Raw genomic sequence first — 24,060 nt, forward strand, 5'->3', positions numbered from 1 at the left:
CTTCTGATGTTTACCATGTTAAGTCATGTGCTTATGCAGCTAGTTTTTTATACATGATAAAGTGACTTCTCGTTTTGGAAGATGAAGAATTTTAACCACATTCCTCATTTTTGTGTATCCATCATCCTAACATTCATTAACCATCATACGTTAATTTGCTCATGACCACACATTTTCTTCTCCTCTGTGGATCCATTCCAACCATATATATGGCTTTCCTTCCATCCTTGTTTCATTGTTAGAAAAAAAAAAAATTATTTAACTCTATCACCTTCTCATTTTTCTGGGTATATAAACTTGTATGTGTTCAAACTCTAAAATTCCAGGTTTCTTTGTACTACAACATAGCCTCATCTAAGTGGAATATAATTATTTAATCTAAAAAAAAGAGAAAATGAGATGTTTTAGACTTGCAAGATACTGTTATTTGTTCAATGGTTGAGGTAAGGATCGAGACTACAAATAGGTTATAAAATACTATGCAGAAAAATTGCAAATCACTGGGAATTCTTCCAATTGTGAGGTAACAATGTCTAACATGATGTAAGATTTGCAATGGCACCTTCCAATGTAATCTGTTTACCTAATTGATATGAATAAATGCTTTCTTTCTTGTGGTTCCTTGCAAGGCTGTGATTTGTGGATCCTCTTAATTGTCTGACACTCAGAATATATCATAATCTCAAGGCACCTGGGTGGCTCAGTCAGTTAAGGGTCTGACTTTGGCTTCGGTCATGATCTCACCGTTTTGTGAGTTCAAATCCCGTGTCGGGCTTGGTGTTGACAGCTCAGAGCCTGGAGCCTGCTTCGGATTCTGTGTCTCGCTGTCTTTCTCTGCCCCTCGCCTGCTTGCAATGTGTCTCTCCCTCTCTTTCAAAAATAGACATAAAAAAAAGTAAAAAGAAAAAAAAGATTCTCTCTCTCTCCCTCTGCCCCTCCCCTCCTGTGCACACATGCATGCTCTCTAAAATATATATAAATGTATTAATATATATTTAAATATATATTTATAAATTTAAAAAATATATATTAAATAAATATATTTGATAAAATAATTATAAATATATTAAAATTTAAATATATATTTTTATATTTTATATATGATATATACATATATATATCATAATCTCTAAATAAACAACAAATAAATCTCAGTGGGTTGCTATAGGCTTGCTCTAACAGCAATTAGCTAGGCTTCAGGAAGTCCCAACATATTTCACGAGACTGCGGGTAGAATTCCCAAACTCCTGCATTTAGTATATAGGATATTAGGGTGGAATGGCACAGTTATATTCAATAGTTGCTATTTCTGGGTTCCTTTTGAGAGTTCCAATCCTTGGAAATGTAGTCTGAAAAAAAAAATCCTACAACTGGAATTCCCTCATTTCTTATGAAAAACTCGGTAAGTACCTGTAAGTACTGACAGGAAGTCTCACATGGAGAGCCAGCTCCTCCCTCTAATCTTTGAAATGTCCCAGAACACAGGCAAGGTGGCTTAGTTCACACACCAAGCTACAAGGGGTGACTGCCTCTCCCAACAAGATTTTACTATATTTAATAGCATTTTTAAAAAGCAGTATTAAAAGCATGTTTTTTGTGGGGCGCCTGGGTGGCTCGGTCGGTTAAGTGACTGACTTGGGCTCAGGTCACAATCTCATGGTCCGGGAGTTTGAGCCCCGCGTCAGGCTCTGTGCTGACAGCTCAGAGCCTGGAGCCTGCTTCCGATTCTGTGTCTCCCTCTCTCTCTGCCCCTCCCCTGCTCATGCTCTCTGTCTCAAAAATAAATTTAAAAAACATTAAAAAAAGTAATAATAAAAAAATAAATAAAAGCATGTTTTTTGATTCTTCTTTCCCCCTGAATCTTACCAAAAAATTTCAAAATCAACCAATCAAACCCAGTGGTGGGAGGGCGGGGAGGGCTACATGGCCAGCTGAAAACAAATGTTTTCGCTTTTCTCCCTTCCTACCCTGGCCAAAAGACATTTGAGACCGGCACCAGTAAGATAAAAGCGTCAACATTCGTCTTCCTTTTTTTTTTTTTTTTTTTTTTTTATTAAGAAAGCATGCAAAAAACAACAACAACTTGTGAGACCAAACACCCCTTGCCAGCCTGCACCAATGCAAAGCATTATGGGTGGTATGAAGGACTCACCAAACCAGAAACATGGGGGTTGAAGAGAGGAAAGCAAGGATGGGTGGACCTATATCAAGCAACTGCTCCTTCTGTCCCTCTCCTCCAAATTTCTCCCCTATTTCCTCTTGTAGGCAGTGAGCTCCTGCGGTTTTGCACACATCACCCAATACAACAACAACTATACTTCGAGCCCAGCAATGCCGGACTCTCCAAAAAAAGTAGTATTCTTTCCATTTCATGGAGGGGAGGGGAAACTGAGGCCCAAAGAGGGTCAGCTTTGTCCTGTGCCATTTAGCAAGGCTGAGTTTAATAGAAGGGAGCTAAAAATCTCAGGAGGTCTGAGAGCCGATCTTCAGCCCTAGTCCCAAATTTCAGTTACTCCAGCTGCCCGCCAGAGCCTTAATGAGACTAGTTTTCAGAAGACACAGATGAATTATAAACAAGGAACATTTACATGTACAATTTAGTCTACCCTCGCAGATCCTGTGTGGATCTGAGTAGAAAAGGGGCTTAGAAAAGAGAAGTGATCATCACTCATCACTTGTAAAGGGGGAATCTTGGGGAGAACAGATGGCAGGGTGTATGTAGGAGGCACCTTGACTGGAAGGAATAAGGAACAGATGCCTAGAATAGGAACACGGGGCAAAGGCATTTTGCCACCCTCTAAGAGAAATTCTCCTTTCCCCAATGGGAAATATTATGTCATACTTCAACCCCACTGACTGCCCTCCAACACAACAGGGGATTCAAGCCACTCATACCCCCATTTCTTACAAAGAACTTCACAGAAATAAAGTGCTCTTTAGTTAACCGCCCTTTCTTGCCCCTTTGCTTCAGCCTTCTTCAACAAGCTCTCGTGTATAACCCCCTTACAAAGAGAGGGAGGGGTGGGTGAGGGGGAAAAGCCGAGGAGCGGAAAGCTAGATCTCCTGGAAATCATCGGTAAATAAAAGAATGTGAACGAAAAGCAGAAATCACAGAGAGAGTGGCCTTGTCCATTCCTTACATTTTGTCCTGTAGCTTCCAGAAAGTGAACATTCAGGGAAATGAAAACAGAAGTAAAATTGTTTTTCCCTCTCATAACTAATATTCAACAATTAACATTAAGTACACACTAAGTACTTTGCAACAGTAACTCATGGCCGCTCCTCGTTGGAGAGAAGTTGTCCCCGTACCTTATTCTGGGAGTCTCCTTTGATTCTCATAAACTCTCCCCTCTAGATTACGTACTCCCCACAACCTATCTCCTTCAGCCCTCAAAAGCCTAATTGCAAAAGCTTCAGCCCCAGAGATCTGGATTCGGAGAGAAGTTATTTGCCCACATAGTTAAATAACTGCAATGTTCCCTACCCATGTGTATGCTGACTCCTATTTCCTTCCCCCACCCTCCCACCACTACCACTAAAGGTTCGGTTCTGCTATGATCAGCGGGAAAGAGATTCCCATGTTGTCCTAGCATAGGATGAGACTAAGAGGGTGAGAATGGCTCACTTTTCTTTCTTGAGAGTTCCAGAAAATGGGGGAAGAAAATAAAAGGGAAGGAACTGAGCAAACAGCTGGAGGAGGACAAAATAAAATTTGCCGAATGGGCAAAAGGGATTGAAGGATCATTTGTAAATGCAAATAAGAGCCACAGTGGATTTCCAGAGGAAATTATGTTTGAAAACTCAGAAGGGTTGAACTGAAGCCATCTCCTAAAAGCCCAACCTAGACTGAATGGTTGTCCTCGTCCCTATCATAGAAGCAGAGTTCCGGCCAAGACCAAATCTATCCCCAATAGACAGAGGGCTAGGAATGAGCCAATGGAAGTTTCTAGTAGCATATACCCAATTTCTGACTGTTTTATATTCTATCGCCCCTCTACAGTACTTGACTCGACCCACCCCAGACCTCTTATTCCACTAGGATTTTATCGTCACCCTCCATCGCTCTTGCCCTTGATGGGGAGTGAGGCTCGGCAGAAGGAAGGATTGGAGATATAAAGGGACAAGGAAGAGCTCGGAGGACAAAATTAGCACCATTGAGTAAAACCTGCAAATTCGCGGCTGCCAAGCAGTGTTTCAGATCCCTTTTACTCGATAAGGTGGCTTCTCTAGGACTGGACTGAACTGACAGGAACAGAAAACGATTTAGGGCCAAAAGGTGGGATTAGCATCGAGTTTCTCAAAGACAAAGGTAAATCAAAGTTGGAAACCCTTCTCTGCAGCCATCGGGGACTCCCCTTCCAGCCAGATGATTTTAAATTAGCAAGGGGTGGACATGGTCCGTGGAGTAGGGACAGGAGACTGGGAACAGCATATAACCAATAATAATAATAACAATAATAATAATAATAATACCATAATAAGAATAATAATAAAAGAATTAGGGGAAAAAAACAAGAAGAAAGAGGAAGAAGGAGGCAGGAAAGGGGGGGGTTATCTTCGGCAGCATCTTGCGGTGGCTTCTCTGACAGAGCAAGAAAAAAAGAGAATATATAACTATATACAGGCAAGGAGGAAGGGATGGGCTGGGACTGCTCTTGCCCCACTGCCAGACTTCACCACCCAGCCTTGGGCTCGTGGCCACACTCCGTGATGCCCTAAGTGATCAAGTCCCAGTCGAAGTCATCAGGGATCTCCTCATTGGCACCAGGAGGTGGAACCGGTGGCCGAGGGACCATATGGTGTGCTGTCGGAAAGACAGGAAGAAATTAAAAGGAGAGCGGACGGGAAGCTATTCTCGCAACCTAGACAGGCAGTGCTCCGCCCCAAATAATTCCACGAAGGGCTGGAGAAACTATTGTCCTTATCAGCCCAGAGTTATTTTCGTTGCTTAGCCACCACTCCGGCTGGGTCTCAGGAAATAAACCAGAGTAAACAGGGTTGCATGGCAATGTCATAGTAGGCAGGCACTAAGAATTATACTTATGAAGACCACGTAGCAATGAAAAAAAAATGCACAGAATGTACTGTTATATGAAATCACAGAACAGAAATTTGTATATGTACTACACGGATAAGGAACACATGAAGAAAGTGTCAGATGTCACCCGAAACACTGAAAACACTTGGGGTTAGGCGGGAAAATAATAGTGATTTAAAGTGAACAACCAGTTAATTTTATACTATTTATGGCAAGTTACGATCTTCCTTCAACTCCCCCCCCCCACCCCGCCCCCACCCACAACAGAGATAGTTCAGTCCCAGGCCCCTGATACTAGAAGCCGGGTGACAGGAATGCAGACATGGGCACAAAGCAGGTACATCTGTATAACATGTTCATTTTAACTGCCTGAGCATATCTCCCATCTAGATTCCAAAGCTAGACATAAATGTTCTCCATCTTTTGTTTATATGGATGCTTTTACTTCCTTTTGTTATTGCAGGCACAAGTTACGTTTAAAGCAAATCAGTCTTGAGGCGCCTGGGTGGCTCAGTCGGTTGGGCGTCCGACTTCGGCTCAGGTCACGATCCCATGGTTCATGAGTTCAAGCCCCGCGTCGGGCTCTATGCTGACAGCTCGGAGCCTGGAGCCTGCTTTGGATTCTGTGTCTCCCTCTCTCCCCACTCACACTCAGTCTCTCTCTCTCAAAAATAAATAAGCATTTTTAAAAAGACTTTAAGAAATAAATAAATAAAGTCAGTCAGTCTTCCTTAGGCTTCCAGGACCTGTACCTCCCTAGCAAGGGGCCTGCCCTCTGGCCTTGGAAATCATGAAGGCTCACCCACTCCCAGCAGGGGCAGGTAAAAAGGAAAGAGAAGGCAGGCTCAGTGCCAGAGGAAAACAAGACAACTCGTCAAGGTAGACAGCGTTGGGTTGTTGGAGAAAAAAGCTTCCTGGCTCTTACCTGGGCGATTGTATCCTGCTGAGTCCTGGGTGGGGATCGGGTACATTGGTGACGGGCCAGGGTAGAGGTGGGGGGCTTGTGGGTGCACATAAGAGTTCACTGCCAAAGCAAGACAAGAATTATTTGAGTTACTTGAATATGCTTCACTATACTCAATGAAGGAGGGCCCAATAGAGAAAGGAAAGGGAGTAATGCTTCCTCCTCTGAATGTCTTCTCCCTTCCCTACTCTGTTCTGTAGCTCCAGCAGGCGTAAAGGCTTTCTGCAGGAGCTATCAGTCTTCCCCACTCCGTGTGAAAAGGCACCCCAATTGTCCCTAAAACTGTGAAATATCATAGCTATTAGAAGCATGACCCAATATAGAAACATGATCATTGAATCCCTCATTTCACTGGTTTGAAGCTCACGTAACTAGCGAATCTCAACTCCACCTGATATGATTTGGGTAGGGGTTGCTGAGACACAAATTTGGAATGGCCCCTTTCCCTTCCCTTTCCTTAAGTAATTCTAGTCTCCCAAATTAAGGTGTACGAAGGAATCACACAGGTTTTCCGTATAGGACTTTACTGACACGAGAGCTGTTCAGTCAGTCAGCATAGCAGCCAAACTAGTCCCACCGCCCAGTGTGGGTCACCGCCCATCAGACGGTTTTTCTCAATTCCCCTCTGCCCTCTGCCTCCCCCCCCTTCTCATTACAAGCTCCACCCCCTTGGCAACTTGCTTTGTTCACTACCTGGGTTCATGGCTGGCTCTTGCTTGCCGCTGGTAAGGGCACAGGAGTCAGCGATACGGGCAGGGGCTGGTGGCCGGTGGGAGCCCCCCTGGGGGGGCACGTGACCAGTCTGAGTAAGGAAGTGGTTGAGCGAGTCACACAGATTGGCAATGTGATGCTGGTCGAGGCTCCAGTTCTTCTGCTCTGCCTGTCGCAGACACTCCATCAGTTCTGCAAACAGAGAAGCAAGAAATGCTACCCTCTGCAGAGGTCCCCAAGCCCCTACCGGATCTACCCCCATCACTGTTCCAGCCACATCATAAGTCAACACCACTGACTATACTCATTGCCAGCAGTAATTGACATCTCTTGGGGCTCTACGTTTTCAAACTCTTCTTCTAGTTGTTCCTTACTAAATTCTTCTTATAACTTCCATCGTACTGGTAAAGAAAAGAAAATTTCCAAGTGAGTGAGTGAATTAGCCGTAGTCACACCGGTAGTAAGCGGTGATAAAACTACAAAATGGCGGGGCGCCTGGGTGGCTCAGTCGGTTAAGTGACCGCCGTCGGCTCAGATCATGATCTCACGGTTCGTGGGTTCGAGCCCCACATCGGGCTCTGTGCTGGACGCTTGCTCGGAGCCTGGAGCCTGCTTCAGATTCTGTGTCTCCTTCTCTCTCTGCCCCTCCCCCACTTGTGCTCTGTGTCTCACTTGTGCTTGTGACTCACTCTGTGTCTCAAAAATAAATAAATGTAAAATAAACAAACAAACAAAAAAACTGCAAAATGGTGGTCCAGGTTTCTGAATTCCTGACAGCCTTCCCTCTCCGGGGACAGAAGTGGCTAGGATAAAAACACCGCCATACTTTGAGTGCGTTAAGGCAAAATTAATTAAAATAACTTTGAAAAGAACATCGGCATCGTCCACCCTGTGAAATATGGAGGGGAAGCAGTGGAGTCCTTCACCCTCAAACTTCCCCTTCTGGTTCTGGTTCCTACTGGGTTTTCTGCTAACACTGTCTTCCCCTGCCCTCCGGTCACCACCTTTTCACCACTAACCTGAGAGCTGTGACTGTTCAATGCTGGACCAGTTGAGCCGATTCACCATCTTAAAGCTTTCCTTTAAGGAGTCGATATTGCAGCACCAGTCAGGAGGAAAGGCTGGAGACAGAACGGGCAAGTGGGTAAGAAACGGAGGGAAGGGTAAGCCGGCAGCCAGCCGACGGTGGGCCGCCCGCATGCCAGGTCCTCAATCACATCACAAACACCATCTCGCAATCTCCCTCCCTGGAGACTGAGGACTGGTAGAGCTACCGGCGCTCTAGGGATGGGCAGCCTCGAGGGCAGGCCGGAGACTACGTCCAGCAATCGAGGCTGGTCCGAGAATTCCAGAAGACAGAGCCCCAGGTGGCAACTTCGGCTCACTCAGAGGAGCGAACCGTAACTTCCGAACCGACCGCATCTCCAGGCGACAGTCCGAACCGGGGGGAGAGGAGGGTCAGTCGGCCCTCCGCGGGGCCTCCCGGCACGTCCTTACTCACCGAAGCCAGTACTATTGACAGGAGCCTGGCCTGGTGCCTGCTGTGGCGGCGGAGGCGGTGGCTGGGCAGGATGGGCGTGCGGGTGGTGCTGGTGCGGGCGGTAGCCTCCATGCTGCAGTGGGGGTGGGTGCATGGCCATCACGGAGGGAGGCCCGTAGCCCTCAGCCCCAGCTTGCTTCCCCCCTGGGGGGGTACAAGCATCCGGGCTCGGGGTGTGCAGCGGGGGCGCACCCCCGACAGTCGAGGGGCCCTGGGCCGTTGCCTGCTGCTGCTGCTGCGGCTGGGACTGTTGGGGTGGCGGCTGTGGCGGCGGCTGCTGCTGCTGCTGCTGAGGTGGCGGCGGCTGCTGCTGGTACATGTAGTAGTTGTTGGAGGGCGGCATGTCCCCCAGGAGAGACGAAAAGCCTGCGGGGCGGGAGCAAGCAGGAGAGCCAATGGGGCAACGCATTTTTCGGCCAAGAGGGATTTCCACGGGCTGGAGGTGGGAGGCCAGAAACCCCAGGCTTCAAAGGGTAAGGGCGTTCTGGGACAGCAAGGGTCCCCTGGGCCCCGTCTGCCTCCCACCGCTCCCCCACCTCTGCAGGTTTCACAGACAGAGGGAGGGCCTCGACAGCGTGGCAACTGCTGAAATTTCAGCAAAAAGATCAGCATGTGCCTCTTTGTGCTATTCTTCGGAGACCTGGCAGGAGGCCCGGAACCATGGTCTCAAAAGAAGTCAGAAATCAGGTGGAGTTTAAAAAGTAAATTATAGGGGCGCCTGGGTGGCTCAGTCGGTTGAGCGTCCGACTTCGGCTCAGGTCATGATCTCTCGGTCCGTGAGTTCCAGCCCCGCCTTGGGCTCTGTGCTGACAGCTCAGAGTCTGGAGCCTGTTTCGGATTCTGTGTCTCCCTCTCTCTGACCCTCCCCCGTTCATGCTCTGTCTCTGTCTCAAAAATAAACATTTAAAAAAAAAAAAAAAAAGTAAATTATAGGGCACCTGTGTGGCTCAGTCGGTTAAGCGCCTGACGCCTGATCCTGGCTCAGGTCATGATCTCACGGTTCGCGGGTTCAGGCCCTGCATCGGGCTCTTCGCTAACAGTGCAGAGCCGGCTTGGGATTCTCTCTCTCCCTCTCTCTCTCTCTGCCCTTGCCCCACTCTCTCTCTCTCTCAAAATAAATAAGCATTAACCAAAAATAGTAAATCATAAATAAAGCCATTGGGGTGCGGTGGCTCAGTCGGTTGAGTGTCTGACTTCAGCTCAGGTCACGATCTCACAGTTCATGAGGTCAGGCCCTACGTCGGGCTCTGTGCTGACAGCTCCGAGCCTGGAGCCTGCTTCCGATTCTGTGTCTCCTCTCTCTGCCTCTCCCCACTCGCATAAACAAACATTAAAAAAAAATTTTTTTAATAAATAAATATAAAGCCACTGGGCATCTATTCTCTCCTCTTCCTTACTATGTCTACACTCTTCTGCTGTTACCACCATCTCAGGTTCACTATCAACAAATGGGGTTGGGTGAGGCGTCGAGTAAGGCTGGATTAACTTCTCACACACACTGGGCAGGAAAGAAGTAGACACTGAGGCTAAGGGTTTTCAGCCACAATTAAACTTGAGTGAACACTGTAGTCCTTACTCAATCTCACTGTTCGCTTTATTTCAGAGAGCCCCTCCCTGCTCCCCACTTCTGATCAACCAATCATCTGCCTTGGACTCATCCCTCGGGTAAAGGGGGGATAGAATCTTGGAGCTGAAGCCTTGGCCCCCACCTCTAATTTCTTTAAAAAACAGAAACATACAGGAATCACAGAGGGCTGGACCAGATGATCTCTCAAGGAGCCTTCCAGTAAAAACTTTACATTACTCTCCTGTGGTAATGCGGGAAAATTGAGTATGGACTGATATTAAGGAAGTATTATTAATTGTGTTAACAGTGGGCCACCTGGGTGGCTCAGTAGGTTGAGCGTCCGACTTCGGCTCAGGCCACGATCCCATGGTTCGTGAGTTCAAGCCCCGCGTCGGGCTCTATGCTGACAGCTCAGAGCCTGGAGCCTGCTTCCGATTCTGTGTCTCCCTCTCTCCTGCCCCTCCCCCAATAACCAAGTCTTCATCATTAAGGATGCATACTGATATCGTATCTATAGGCGGGATGATATGTCTGAGAAGTTCATTAAATTACTCCAATTAAAAAAAAAAAAAGCTGGGTGGTAAATGAAACAAGCTGAACAAAATACTGGCAGCTGTTAGGGGCGCCTAGGTGCTCAGTCAGTGAAGAGTCTGACTCTTAGTTTCGGCTCAGGTCATGATCTCATGGTTTGTGGTTTTAAGCCTTGCTGACAGCATGGAGCCTGTTTGGGATTCTCTCCCTCCCTCTCTCTCTGCCTCTCTCTTGCTCACACACGCGCACTCTCTCGCTCTCAAAAATAAACAGGGGTGCCTGGGTGGCTCAGCTGGTTAAGCATTCAACTCTTGATCTCAGCTGTGAACTCACAGTTCTGCGCTGATGGCACAGAGCCTGCTTCAGATGCTGTCTGTCCTCTCTGCCCCTCCCCTGCTTGTGCCCCCTCTCTCTCTCAAATGAATAAAGAAACTTTAAAAAAAAATGTTTTAATAAATTAATTAACTAAAAACATACATTGGTAGCTGTTAAAACTGGTCTGTGCTAAAGTTGGAAACGTAAGGGTTTATTATACAGTTTTCTCTAGTTTTGCAGATGTTTGAAATTTTTCCTACTAAAAATCAACATAAATATAAAAATGCTAAAAAATTGTCTCACAATATAACGAGTTCTGAGGGTAAGGATACCACTGCTGCCCCCTCGTGGCCATCCTCTAAATGACCTGCGTTCAGCCATAAAGTCACTGCCCTTCATCTGGAAAGGGGAATCCCTCCAACTCACTTTCTGAAGCTAATAACCTAGCCTGCCTCTTGAAACGGCTGTCCTTCAGAACTAAGCCAGAAGAGCTGGGCTCCAAATAATTTTATTTTATGAGATGCTTCCCCTGACCAGTGACCACCCTCCCCTTGTATTAAAAATAAGATAAAAGGCCAGGGCGACTGGGTGGCCCAGCGGATTAAGCGTCCAACTCTTCATTTCGGCTCAGGTCACGATCTCCCAGTTCGTGAAATCGAGCCCCATGTGGGGCTCTGTGCTGCCAGCACAGAGCCTGCTTGAGATTCTCTTTTTCCCTCTCTCTCTGTCCCTCCTGCTTCTCGTGCTTGCGCGCTCTCTCTCTCTCTCTCTCTCAGAATAAATAAATAGACATTAAAAAGTTGAAAAAGGGACACCAGGGTGCCTCAGTTGGTTAAGCATCAGACTTCAGCTCAGGTGAGTTCAAGCCCCACCCGGGGCTCTCTGCTGTCAGCACAGAGCCCGCTTCAGATCTTCTGTCTCCCTGTCTCTCTGCTCCTTCCCAACTTGCATGCTCTCTCTCTCTCAAAAATAAACATTTTTTAAAAAACTAAAAAGGGGGGGCGCCTGGGTGGCGCAGTCGGTTAAGCGTCCGACTTCAGCCAGGTCATGATCTCGCGGTCCGTGAGTTCGAGCCCCGCGTCAGGCTCTGGGCTGATGGCTCGGAGCCTGGAGCCTGTTTCCGATTCTGTGTCTCCCTCTCTCTCTGCCCCTCCCCCGATCATGCTCTGTCTCTCTCTGTCCCAAAAATAAATTAAAAACGTCGAAAAAAAAAAAAAAATAAAAAAAAAAAAAAAAACTAAAAAGGGGTGCCTGGGTAGGTCAGTCAGTTAAACGTCCAATTTTAGCTCAGGTCATGATCTCACAGTCCGTGGGTTCAAGCCCCGCATAAACAAACTGTGTCAGCTGTGCTGACAGCTCAGAGCCCGGAGCGTGCGGATTCTGCGTCTCCCTCTCCCTCTGCCCCTCCCCCGCTCATGTTCTGTCTCTTTCTCAAAAATAAAGAAACATTAAAAAAAAATAAGACAGATGGGAGAGAAGAGAACGTCACCACCCATTCAGAAGTACAAGTATAAGCAGAAGACGTTCATGCTCTCATCCCAAGTGCAGACTCACCATGCTGAGAGGAGGAAGATTTCTCCAGCATGGATTTGTAGAGGTTGCGAAAGGACCAACTTAGATCCTGAAAATTGATCTCTGAGTAGGAGAACTTGAAGTCATGGTTGGTATTATACAGGGGAGGGGGACCCTCAGCACTTTCTCGGCCTGGAGCCCCGGCTGCCACTGCTCCGCCATCCACAGATCCTGTGCCCTGCAAAAAGGAGTAAGAAAGACTTGATGCATGTCCTAAATAAGGACCAAAATAGCCCTTGAATGGTCACCAAGCTCTCTGGCTTGTCGTCATCCTCTCCTGACTTTTCAGTGAATGAACATCACTTTCTCCTTCTGTCTCATTTATTCCTACCACGATTACCTCTAGCCCTTTTCTTATGTTCCATCCATCTTCCCTTCTCCTAACCTTCTGGCTCCCCTTCTTCTCTTCTTACCACTTTATTCCCCCTGATCATTCTCCAAGTTCTGTTACGTCTACCTCTCAGCTTCCCTCTTGTGCTTTCCCCTTCCTTCCCAATTTATCTCCTACTGCATCACAAATACCCAATACATAGTTTTGAGCTGGCAGATATATGAAACCATTCAACTGTCCCCCACCCCCATCCACCCATCCCTATGCACCTGACACCTCTACTTCTTACCTGGCTGTAGCTGGTGATAGATGTGGGGCTCTGAAGTGACATCTGAGGATTCCCCTCGGAAGGCAGTGAGGCTTCTCCACTCCCTGGAATGCCTCCCCGTGGGCTCTTGCTTGCCTCCTGTTCTGGCGAGTCTTGAGATAGCTAAGGATTGTGAAAGAACAAAATCTATACGTAGAAACTAAACATCCTCCCAAGACCCATGGTTTCACCTCTGCAGGCATTCCTCCTTTGCCCCAAACATAGAAAAGGACTGAAGATACAGGAAAGGATGCGGAAGGAGCAGGTGGAGCAGAAGCAGCCCCTCATCATGTAAGATGATGACTTACATCATCATCTGGAGGGTGTCTTCTCTTCCGGGAGATGTCAGGGCAGGTGTCGATCGTCCAGTAAGAGCCCTGGAAGGAGAACCCATCCCCACAGAAAACAAAATCATTACACACGGAAATTCTCACCTTTGGTAAAGTAGATACTTGGGAGAATTTTCACCAACAATTAGTCATATTAAGAAAAATAACTGGAGAGGGGTATCTGGGTGGCTCAGTCAGTTAAGCGTCTGACTCTTGGTTTCGCCTCAGGTCATGATCTCAGGGTTTTGAGTTCAAGCCCTGCATTGGGCTCTGCGCTCACAGTGTGGAGCCTGCTTGGGATTCTCTCTCTCCCTCTCACGCTCTGTCTCAAAATAATTAAATAAACTTGAAAAAAAAAAGAAAAGAAAAAGGAGGGGCACCTGGGTGGCTCAGTCGGTTGAGCGTCCGACTTCAGCTCAGGTCACAATCTCGCAGTTCGTGAGTTCGAGCTCCGCGTCGGGCTCTGTGCTGAAGAATCACACAGAATCCTGAGGGAACTGGCTATTTTTGAGGAGTAAATATGTCCTAAAAGCCCAACGAGTATGTCAGAGGTATGCCCAGTGGTCCAAACATAGGCCTGGATTGTTCTGGAGGGCCAAAACATTGGTATCTAGTTCAAAGAGCTGGAAATGTCCAGACACAACCCTTCCCTTCTGGGTGATCTGAGGCAAGGCTCTCCTGAACTCTAGTGTCCACATCGATCCAATGAAGAAACTGGTCTATCTCTTTTCCCCTTCTTTTCCCCTTTAAAGATAAAAGTCATGGGATTTTTGTACAGAAAAGTTCCTACAAAGGTTCTGAAGTCCACCTTTTACATCTAGAAAGAGTACCACACATTAAAAAAGACAGCATTAAAGTCAACTTTACCATAAATAAGTCTATTGAAAAATAAGATTTCACCATCTTTCTTTTTTTTTTAATTTTTTTTTTTTTTGTTAATGTTTATTTATTTTTGAGAGAGGGAGAGACAGAGCGCAAGCTGGGGAGGGGCAGAGAAAGAGAGGGAGACACAGAATCCGAAGCAGGCTCCAGGCTCCCAGCTGTCCGCACAGAGCCCGACGTGGGGCTCAAACTCATGAACCGTGAGATCATGATCTGAGCCGAAGTTGGACGCTCAACCGACTGAGCCACCCAGGCACCCCTTTCAGCATCTTTCTTAGTCACTCGTGCCAGTGGAGGCCCACAAGCTTGATAGCCACGCTGTTCTTTTGAGAAAAAATAAAGCTGCTTCTCTAATTAACATGATTTCCTCTTCTGGATAATTAAAACAGCCACAGGACTCTGGGCTGTCAACTACTCCTCTCTCCTTCCTGCCCCTTCTTTCAATGCTTACAGGAGTGTCTCACCTTCCCAGGGTCATCCCGAGGTCTGGGCACCTTCCGGAAACACTTGTTGAGAGAAAGGTTGTGCCGAATTGAATTCTAGGGAAACAGAGAAGCAAGTTAGCTTTGAGCATTGTGTAAAGCAGAAAATTTTCCAATAGGACACAGAGGGACACCAAAGGACATAACACACAATAAAGTTCAAGTACCAAGCAAACTGAGCACCTCTTTACTGATGGAGGAACTTACCTACTAGACAGCAAGAGCAATGAGACACGAAAATGCAGAAGTCAAACTGATGGGAGGTAATGGCTACAAACTTGACCACCAGGTGCTTCCAGTATATAAAAGAAGTATATAATCTGATTATATAGTTTTTCAATCTTTCCACCCAACTGAAAATAGGTTTATAAACGCCTCAAAATCACATCTGTCCAGGGGGGCCTGCGTGGCTCAGTCGGTTGAATGTCCGACTTCAGCTCAGGTCATGATCTCCCAGTTCGCGGGTTTGAGCCCCGCGTCGGGCTCTGTACAGACAGCTCGGAGCCTGGAGCCTGCTTCGGATTCTGTGTCTCCCTCTCTCTCTGCCCCTAACCCACTCACATGCGGTCTCTGTCTCTCTCAAAAATAAATAAACATTAAAAAAAAATGCTTTTTGAAATCACGTCTGTCCAGTTTCTTAATTCATTCTATCCGTGGTCAAAGAATAACACTTGAAAATGGTTTATGTAAATAAAAACAAAACATAAATTAGGAGCAAAACAACGGCACAGGTCCACCTTTTGTTTTCTCAACCGCCCACGGAATGCTCACATTTGGAGGAAAGAAGCCACGTTGCCTATGTGTGCTGGGTGAGGTTGGGGGTTGTGGTCTGTGGCGGGGGCATATCCATAAAGGAAAACCTGAACGCCTTTAATAGTCTCCAGCTCATCATCTGGTTTGTACATTAACTGGTGATTTGCAGAGCGAAAGGACTGCGTTAGAGTCCCAGTCCTACTCAACAATTGGCAGATGAGTTGCGCTTCTAAAAGACTGAGGACATCAGTCTTCCTTCTCTGCCTGGAAGAGGAGTTTCCTTCCTCCTTTAGCTCCAGCCAAACAACTTATCCTCTTAGGACTTGCTTGGTGGATGACGTGTTGGTGAAGGACATTATTATTATTATTATTATTGGCATACGATTCTTCAAAAGATGAGGATTATGTGCAATGAAGCTTTGGAAATCTGATGAGGCTCCTACCTCTAGGTAGGAAGGAGCAATGCCATGCCTTGCACAGTGACTTGAACATAGCAGCGTGGCAATAAGCATTTGTGAAATGAATGAATCTCCTTTTTGAGGACTCAGAAGATAAGAGGGTATGACGAGCAACAAGCATCCTGCCGTCCTCATAACTACACTCAGTAGCTCGGTATCCCTTGGAGTTCCCCTGATATACCTTATGAAAGTTGTTCAACTCTGAAAAAGAGTAGGGGATGGGAAATGATAAGATTTTTAAGTTCGCACATCTCTGAAACAGGTCAGAGCGAACCGGACCAGGTTATAGGAAGAAACAAAAGTCGAGGAAAAGGTTGTCAAGGGCTGAAAATAAGCGCAGGCTACAGAAGCCATCCCACCTTCCAACCGATGCCAGCGTTCTTGTAATAGGGGAAGTTGTCACAGATCCAGCGGTAAATCTCGCTGAGGGTCATCTTCTTGGCAGGAGAGGAGTTGATGGCATAGGTGATGAGGGTGGCATAGCTGTACCGTGGTTTGCCATCCTGGTGGACAGCTGCCTCGTCTTTGCTCAGGGTGGCATTAGGATCTGTGGGTGAGCCCGGCGGGCACTTGCGGCCGCCACCTGGAGGCCCAGCCTGGGAGGCACTCCCAAGCTTCTCAATGGTAGCTCGAAGGGTCAGCTGGGGGAGCCAGTCTATGGAGGTGAGGCTACTCTCTAGGTCAGAAGCCATGGTACTTCTGGGTTCTGCACAGAAGAGAACAAAGGGGAGAGGAAAATAGAATAGGGGAGTGTAACCTCTGCTTACTAGCGGCAAATAATATTCAAATCTTTGCGCTTTCAGGGAAGTAGAGTTTCTTCGCACTATAATTCCCACAGGAGACTGTCATGAGAAGGCCCTCAACCAAGTGTTCCCAAAGCCCCCGAACAACGTATCACCAATTGTCCATCGGATGACAGATTGGTACTTACCTTACATCTTAACGTAGGACAAGCCAATAGGACTCCCTCCCTTCCTTCAGGACTAAGAGAGATATCAAACCACCCACGGAATTGAGCTATTCCCTCCATCCTCCTTACTTGAAACCCTGCAACATAACATTTTAAACTATGTAATTAAGAAAACAAAAACAAAAACTTCATATACCAGGTAAAATCAGCCAAAGTCTACTCTGCGATCATGTGACGCTTGTTTGATTACATACAACATCCCCGATAGATAGCACAAGTGAACATGTAAAGAAAAACAGTCTGAGTAAACACAAATGCACACTAACGAAGCACACACCGACACTGCTAATGATGTTTTGTGTCAGCTCTATTTGAGCACGCACCCTGTTGATTCCCACACATGCGCACCTGAGGCACATGAGATATATCCCAAGCATAAATTGCATATGACAACCAGCAAAGGACAGATTGGACGCGAAACACACACGCAAACGGTGGCCCACGTCCCCAGAGATCGCAATCGGCTACACAACATACATCACCAGCAGAGCACAAAGTCACACACAGAGGCAACAGATCCTGAGTAGGGCTGCCCTCGCACCTTTAAGGCTACCCCTGGCGAGCTCCCGCCCACAGACACCAAACCAACACCAGGAAGAAGGCATCAGCAAGGACCTCCCACCTCTCAGCCCGCCGGGCTTCAAGGAGCCCGGGAGACACCCGGCTGCGTGCACACCGGTAACAATCAGATAGCCCGGCTAAAAATAGCTACTGCAGGGCCAAGAGCTGGCTCCCCTTCTCCCGCCCTCCTCCTCTCTCCTTCCTTCCCAGCCAGGCACACACACACGCTCGCTGCACCTCCGTGCAAACTCCTGGCGCTGCCAGACCGCCCACGCCTGATGTTTGCACACCCTGCTGCCACCCACACCGCCTGGGCGCTCCTGCTGGTGGAGAGGTGTAGCTAGAGTGACGTCTCCGCGGGGGAAGGTGAAGAACGCAGGGTGCTGCCTGTACTGCAGGGTCTAGAAAGGCTGGCAGGAAGCGCTTGGTAGCCATTTGGCGCTCCCCTACGGCCCATGCCGGCAAGCCCCTGGAGCACTTGCTGCCTGACGGGTTTGTGCCTGCACCGCCCGGGGGGGATGAGGGCCGGTGTTTCTTTCTCGTGCCCCTGCTGACAGTCCCACCAGGGCATCTGTCGCGAGGAGCCGGGGCTGGCACGCCTCAGCATTCAGAATCCTGGGCAGAAACACATCGCGTATGTGATCTCTAAATCCGCACCCGGATAATATGCACAAGCATGGCACACACAAATCCACACACTTTGCAGGTAAAAAAGCTCAACCCCAGATACGACCGCCGAACCCTCTCTCCGGACTCCAACACACCCTTCAGGCCGTCAGCTCACTCTTTGACCGGTGACCCTTCCCCTTGAGATTCACCCTTTCTCCTCAGGGTCAGAGTTCTCACTCGTGTCCCTCTTCCCCACCCCACCCCCCAGGTCCCCGCCCACACGATCTTTGCATGTACACACATGTCCCCCGTGCTGTGGGCCTCACCAGCGACACACCCACTCCACAACGCTGAGGGAAACACCTTAGTGCCTCAGGGGACTGAGCAGCAAGAGACCCAGTTGAAACCCAAGAACTGTTGACAGGAGGAAGGAAAAAAAAAAAAGGCTATGTTTATAAATAGCATCATGAAGGGGCTTCCCCTTCACCCTCAGCTTCTCTCCCCACCATCCTCCTTTTCAGCCCACCGCTACCATCTGGCCTTAAAATCATGGAAACCTCGGCGGCTCAGCCGGTTGAGCATCTAACTCTTGATTTCAGCTCAGGTCATGATCTCATGATTCATGAGATCGAGCCCCGCATGGAGCTTGGCATGGACAGTGTACAGCCTGCTTGGGATTCTCTCTCTCTCTCCCCCTCCCTCTCTCTCTCAAAATAAATAAATAAACATTAAAAAAAAAAATCATGGAAACTTGGGAACTGATAGGGACATCTAATCATTCCAGGAAGGGTCAGACCTCCTAGCACATTAGTAAGTCAAAACTCAGTAACATCTGGGATAAAGCAGGGCACCTGGGGCAATAATCGGTCCTACAGCTGGGTTTTCCCAGCTGAACAGTAACATGACAATCAGCAGGTTCTCAAGGACCAGAGTTCCCCTGGATCCTCCCCAGAAAGGTTGGGGGTGGGGGGAGGCCTGTAAAGAATCCCCCATTATCTCTTGCTCAAGATCCCTAGGAAACCTCATCTTAAGAACACAGAAGACTTCCAGGATGCTTCATCTGAAAGTCTCCCCACGTTGGACAGGGACAATCTACAGAGTAAATTTCAAGTGGTTTACAGAACCCGTGTGGCACATGCCGATCACCGTGAATTCCAGAAGGGGAAGCACTCTCAGCCTTTTGCTAGTTGTTCTGTGCCCTGCCCTCTCCACAACCCGGCAAGCAGGTTAGGAGAGGTTAAATTTAACCTCTCGGCAGCAGCCTCCGGTCAGCCCTCCAGATACCACCCAGCGCTCAAAATATATCTTAACCTTACCAGTTACAAGACGCTTGCAGCAAAAGGTCCTTCTGATCTTTTCGCACCATTCTCCCTTTACCCATCTGACTTCCTTGCCCTCGCCACTTCCCCATTCTTGAAGGGCAGCCTAATGCATAGGATCTCAGAGACTGAGGTTCCTCGGTTCTATTCCCCACCTTGACACTGACTCACCAACACTAAATGTCCCGACCCACCCCTTGCTCCCTGAAGTCCTGATGCCTCGGTTTCCCCCTTCAATAAAAGGGATGGAATCATAAACACTGCCAAAGCTTCCTCCCTGGAGGGAAGTGAATGAAGCTTAACGAGCTCGTGGCTGCCACGCATTCCATGCTCCCCAAAATAATGGCACGAGGCTAATGTTCAAGGCTATTATTAGAAAAGCAAACAAGAGGTACTTCCATGTCTCAGTCCGACCAACCTAGTTACCCAGACCTCTCTCTCCAGGTGGGCCTCGTGCCACTGGGCTTGGGCAGAACCTGAGTCAGGCTACATTCTTCTCTGCGTGCTGGAAGACTGAAAGGAAATACCCATAGAAACTGGGAAAGGCAGCCAGAGGGCAGGCTCCATCAGATCCACAGGACCTCTAAGGAAGACTACAGTACTGGGGGAAAGGCTGAGAAAAACCGAAAGACACTCTGTTGGAGCGGAAGACTGATCCTGGATGAGACATGTAAGATCCCAAATAAGAGGCACGGTTTTCTTCCCGCTTTATCTGAAAGGCCAATAATTGTTCCCTGTATGGTGCCAGGTCAGGCATTAAGGAGCGATAACTCCCTGCCACGTACAGAATGCCAAAACTAACAGAGCAGTGGTTAAGTTTACCACATTACCAATTACCAGCCAGGCCGCCTGGGTTTCAAGCCTGGCTCCACAACCCACTGGCTGTGCCAGCGCAGGCAAGTTACTTAACCTCTCTGTGTTGCAGTTTCTTCTTCTATAAAATAGAGATGATAACTGCACCTACATAGGGTTGTTGTGACGATAGCCTCGAGTTGATATTTTCAAAGTATTTAGCATGTGTTATGTAAGTATAGCTTTTTTTTTTTTTTAATGGGGCAGGAGGGGAGAGAATATTAGAAATTAGAAACTGGAAAACAGACCAGAGAGGTAAGACTGGAAGCAGCAAAGCCCGCCACGGTTTACAAAACCTGCGCTGAGCTTGCAGTAGCTTTCGGGATGTCAGAACCCCAAACTTTTCCTTGGGGGATCGTGTCACCCCAGTGCTGACCGAGGCCAGGACGAAGTAAACTCCGAAGATGAAGGAATGAGGGCGTATCATCTCTTGTTTTTCAGCAAGAACCAGGTCTCGTCGTAAAAGACACGATCTGGAAAACGGCCCTTTCCGAATCGTAGCTAAATCCAGGCCCACAGCCATCTGCTTCTAACGGATTCCACAGAGGCAGGGAGAATTAGGGAAACCCAGTCCCGGCTGGGCCGTTACACGGTGCGGTGGTGGGACACCTGGTAGTTCTGGGACGTGGTTTGCCCTGAGCCATTCGACAGGTTGCATTCCAGCGTCTGGGAAAGCACTTTGTAAAGAAATAAGCTGCTATTACACCACAGTCGGCTCTTTTCAAGAGGTGGGGGAGGGAGTCCTAGAGTTGAGAGCCAAGGATCCTCATGCTTTTGAGACCAGAGACATCAGAAATTAAACTCGGGGCGCCTGGGTGGCTCAGTCGGTTGAGCGTCCGACTTCGGCTCAGGTCATGAGTTCACCGTCCATGAGTTCAAGCCCCGCATCGGGCTCTGTGCTGACAGCACGGAGCCTGGAGCCTGCTTCCGATTCTGTGTCTCCCTCTCGCTCTCTGCCCCTCCCCCGCTCATGCTCTGTCTCTCTCTGTCAAAAATAAATAAACATTAAAAAAAAAAAAGGAATTAAACTCTCCTGCTAGTTCTAGAAGAAGTGGCCCCCAGGCTGACCCTGAGCTGCCCTGCCGCAGGAGATGACTTTCATGCAGCCATTCATGAGGGTTCCCACCGGCCAGGGCAGGCCGAGCCTTTTCTCCAAGCAGAGCATCCTGACCAGCACCTTCTCTAGGTCCTTGCACAGGAGCACCTGCTTCTAGAGGCCTACCAGAAACATAGGATTCTGGGTGATTGGAGGTTTCGTGTGAAAAGTACATGCGTAACTGTCTCCACACACACGTAACCACTCGAAACACAGAGGAGCCATATTCACCTGAATTAAGAAACACGTGCACACCCTTCTATAGCACAGCCGTAGAAAGCCGGATCGTAACCCTGCCTCATACACGACTAGCCGGTAGCTTCCAGGACCAAGTACGTGCATTTAGGGACTCAGGCAGCCCCCCACGGCTCAGACAGAGAAAGAAGAAGAAAACACCAAAATCACGTAGGATGAAGCCTCCCACTTGGTTTGGCTGTGAGGTGCCTGCAGATGATGAGGTAGATACAAATGGCACAACAGGAAAGCTAGCGACCCCGGGCTGAAAGACATACTGCTGATCGCAGCGCCCCCCTCCGGTTCTGCTATTGGGATTTCCTGGCACAGTTCTCCTGCCTTTTCTGAAGAGTCTGGGCTTTGATGATTCCTGCTCATGTCTCGTGAGAGAAAACAATATAAGCTTCCAGAGACACGGAACCGAACAAGAAACAGGAAGGGACAAGATGAAGCTGTTAGGTGCTCTTCTGAAAGAAAACTCATCAGAGGTCAAATCTCCCTGGTGGTCAACTGATTCGGATGGAAGAGTGGAAGGAGGCTAGGCAGCAGCACCCCTCTCTTCCTATCCGGGATCTACCTTTTCCTGAGGACCTGTCAGTGTAGGGCAGGAGCTGCAGAGGGCACAGGGGCAGTGGTACGGGGCCAGCCCCAGGGAGGAACTTCAACCCAGGAGTTAGACTTCCCTACACCCTTTCTTCTTGCCTTGGGACATGCGGGCTGTCCCTTTTCCCTTTGGAGTTTATTGCCAGAAGATTTTATTCCATCCAGGAATGGGAATGTCACAAGAGAAGGCCTCCTGGTGTCTAGGAAGGGTGAGTGGGGACAGGCTGATCATCTTGTCCAGGAGACGGTAACCACAGGGGTGGGAGAAAACACTCTGCTGGACATTAAGCTGAGGCAGGGTTCCAAGGTAAGAAAATGCAATGCCAATGGAGGCTAGTCAGGTTCAGGCTCTGGGATGCCACGATGACTTTGGGGCGGGCCCACTCTGGGGTGAAAAAAGCCCCCAAACGGAGGAGGGTATAGGAGTCCGGTTGGGATGTGTCCATCATTATTACACCGTATGGATGGCGTTGTGAAAATGCAGGTGTTTGCTGATCTTCCTCTGCCGTCAGCATGAAAACGTACATTTCCCCAGGGACCTCAAATGACTCCCATCCGTCTAGTCCTCAAATGCTAAAGAAGCCCATTTCCCAGAGCCTGGGCGGCAAGATGTCAGTTTGAATCCGAGAGCTTCCTCAGAACACATTGCCCTGAGGATTCTCGGAGTTATTACTCTACCTTCCCCAGCAGTGAAACCCATGAGCCACCAGCTCAGCCCCTACACCCACTAGTACCTAAAGAGGACAGAGAAGGTGAAAGAGAGCACTAACCTGTCTCCAAGGTTCCCCCAGCAAAGGGAGGGAACCACCTGGTACTGGAGTTTGGGGTTGGGGGGACTCCCCTCTTCAAAGGCAGATGAAGCGTGTCATCCTCGGTGGCTCTTCCGGTACTTGGCTGAGCATCCCAAGCTGGGGAGGGGAACCGGGTCCCCTGAAGGTGAGGAGCGGAGGGAGGAGGGGGAGGGGGAGGGGGAGAAGGAGGTCCTACCTGGGGAAGGTGGCACACCCCCCACACCCTGCCTGTTCCCCTGGGGAGGAGGGGAGGAGCCTCTCCCAACCAGGAGTTGTCTCCTCCCCCTTGGGGGAGTCCCCCTCCCCCCCAAAGTGGATCCTTCGGGAGTGGAGGGCTCCTTGTGTCTGCTGGAGATCTGAGCGGAGGGGCTCTGCCCTGTTCCACTGTCTAGGTACAAGGAAGTTGAGGGGACAGTTCTTCCCCTCTCCTGAAAGGCTGAAAGCCGACTCCTCTTCTGTCCCTGGAGGGTCCCCCGCTTCTGAATGCAAGGACTCCTCTCCCCCGTGAGTACTGGATAGGATGCAGGGCGCCTACTCCACAGGCATTTCCCCCTTTTCTCTTCGCCTCGAAAAGTCCTGAACTGCTGAGAGTGTGCGTTTGGAGGGGTGGAGGCACGCTGGGGCGGTCTCACTCGCTCTGCTTCCTTTAGTAAGATCACCCCTTTCTACTTCTGGAGGTCTATCCCCGGGCCAGGATGGGGGTTTTCCTCGCCCCTACGAAGGAGAGAGTCTCCCCTCCAGGGGTCTCTCCCTTGCCTCGCCCGAGTGGTGAGGGTCTTCCCTCCGGCCGGGAGAGAGGCTGCTCCCCGTCCCCGCTCCCGCCTCCGCTCCGGGGGTGCCCCCGAGGGTGGGGTTTTCCTACTCCCCGCTCTCCCTGAGCTGGCCTGGGCAGCAGGGTCCGGGAGGCCGCGGCTCCCGTCGCCGGTCCCCGGCCACTGTGGCGGCAGCGCCTCCTCTAGTCCCGTCCCGTCCGGTCCGCTCCCTCCGGCGCGTGAGGCCCCCGGCGCTGCCACCTCTCGGGCTGCGGCCAGTCCGGGCTCCCGCGGAGCCTGAAGGCGGACGGACAGTGTCAGGGCTCGGCTCGGGCTCGGGCTCGGCTCGGCTCCGCTGCAGGCCCCGGCTCCTCCCCGGCCTCCGCGCCGCGCTCCGCGCCCCTCCCCCTCCCCCGCCCGCCCGGCCGCCGCCGCCGCCGCCTCCCGGCGCGGGTTAAGGAGGAGCGGGCGGCGCCGAGCCGCGGGCAGCGCC

General features: G+C 49.3%; 1 protein-coding gene across 1 annotated transcript; it reads right to left on the reverse strand.

Annotated features, from left to right (window-relative positions):
* Nucleotides 1–1,819: 1,819 nt before the first annotated feature.
* FOXJ2 (forkhead box J2) lies at nt 1,820–23,963 on the reverse strand. Its single transcript, XM_049625047.1, has 11 exons — nt 22,795–23,963; nt 16,140–16,486; nt 14,552–14,626; nt 13,185–13,253; nt 12,859–12,999; nt 12,221–12,416; nt 8,215–8,619; nt 7,733–7,834; nt 6,696–6,905; nt 5,964–6,062; nt 1,820–4,804 (listed from the first exon to the last, which is right to left on the reverse strand). Exons 2-11 carry the CDS (start codon nt 16,470–16,472, stop codon nt 4,716–4,718), a joined length of 1,719 nt encoding a protein of 572 aa, XP_049481004.1. The 5' UTR covers nt 16,473–16,486; nt 22,795–23,963; the 3' UTR covers nt 1,820–4,715.
* Nucleotides 23,964–24,060: the final 97 nt, after the last annotated feature.

The sequence above is a fragment of the Panthera uncia genome, chromosome B4 (genome assembly GCF_023721935.1).
Source record: "Panthera uncia isolate 11264 chromosome B4, Puncia_PCG_1.0, whole genome shotgun sequence".
Taxonomy (NCBI): Eukaryota; Metazoa; Chordata; class Mammalia; order Carnivora; family Felidae; genus Panthera; species Panthera uncia.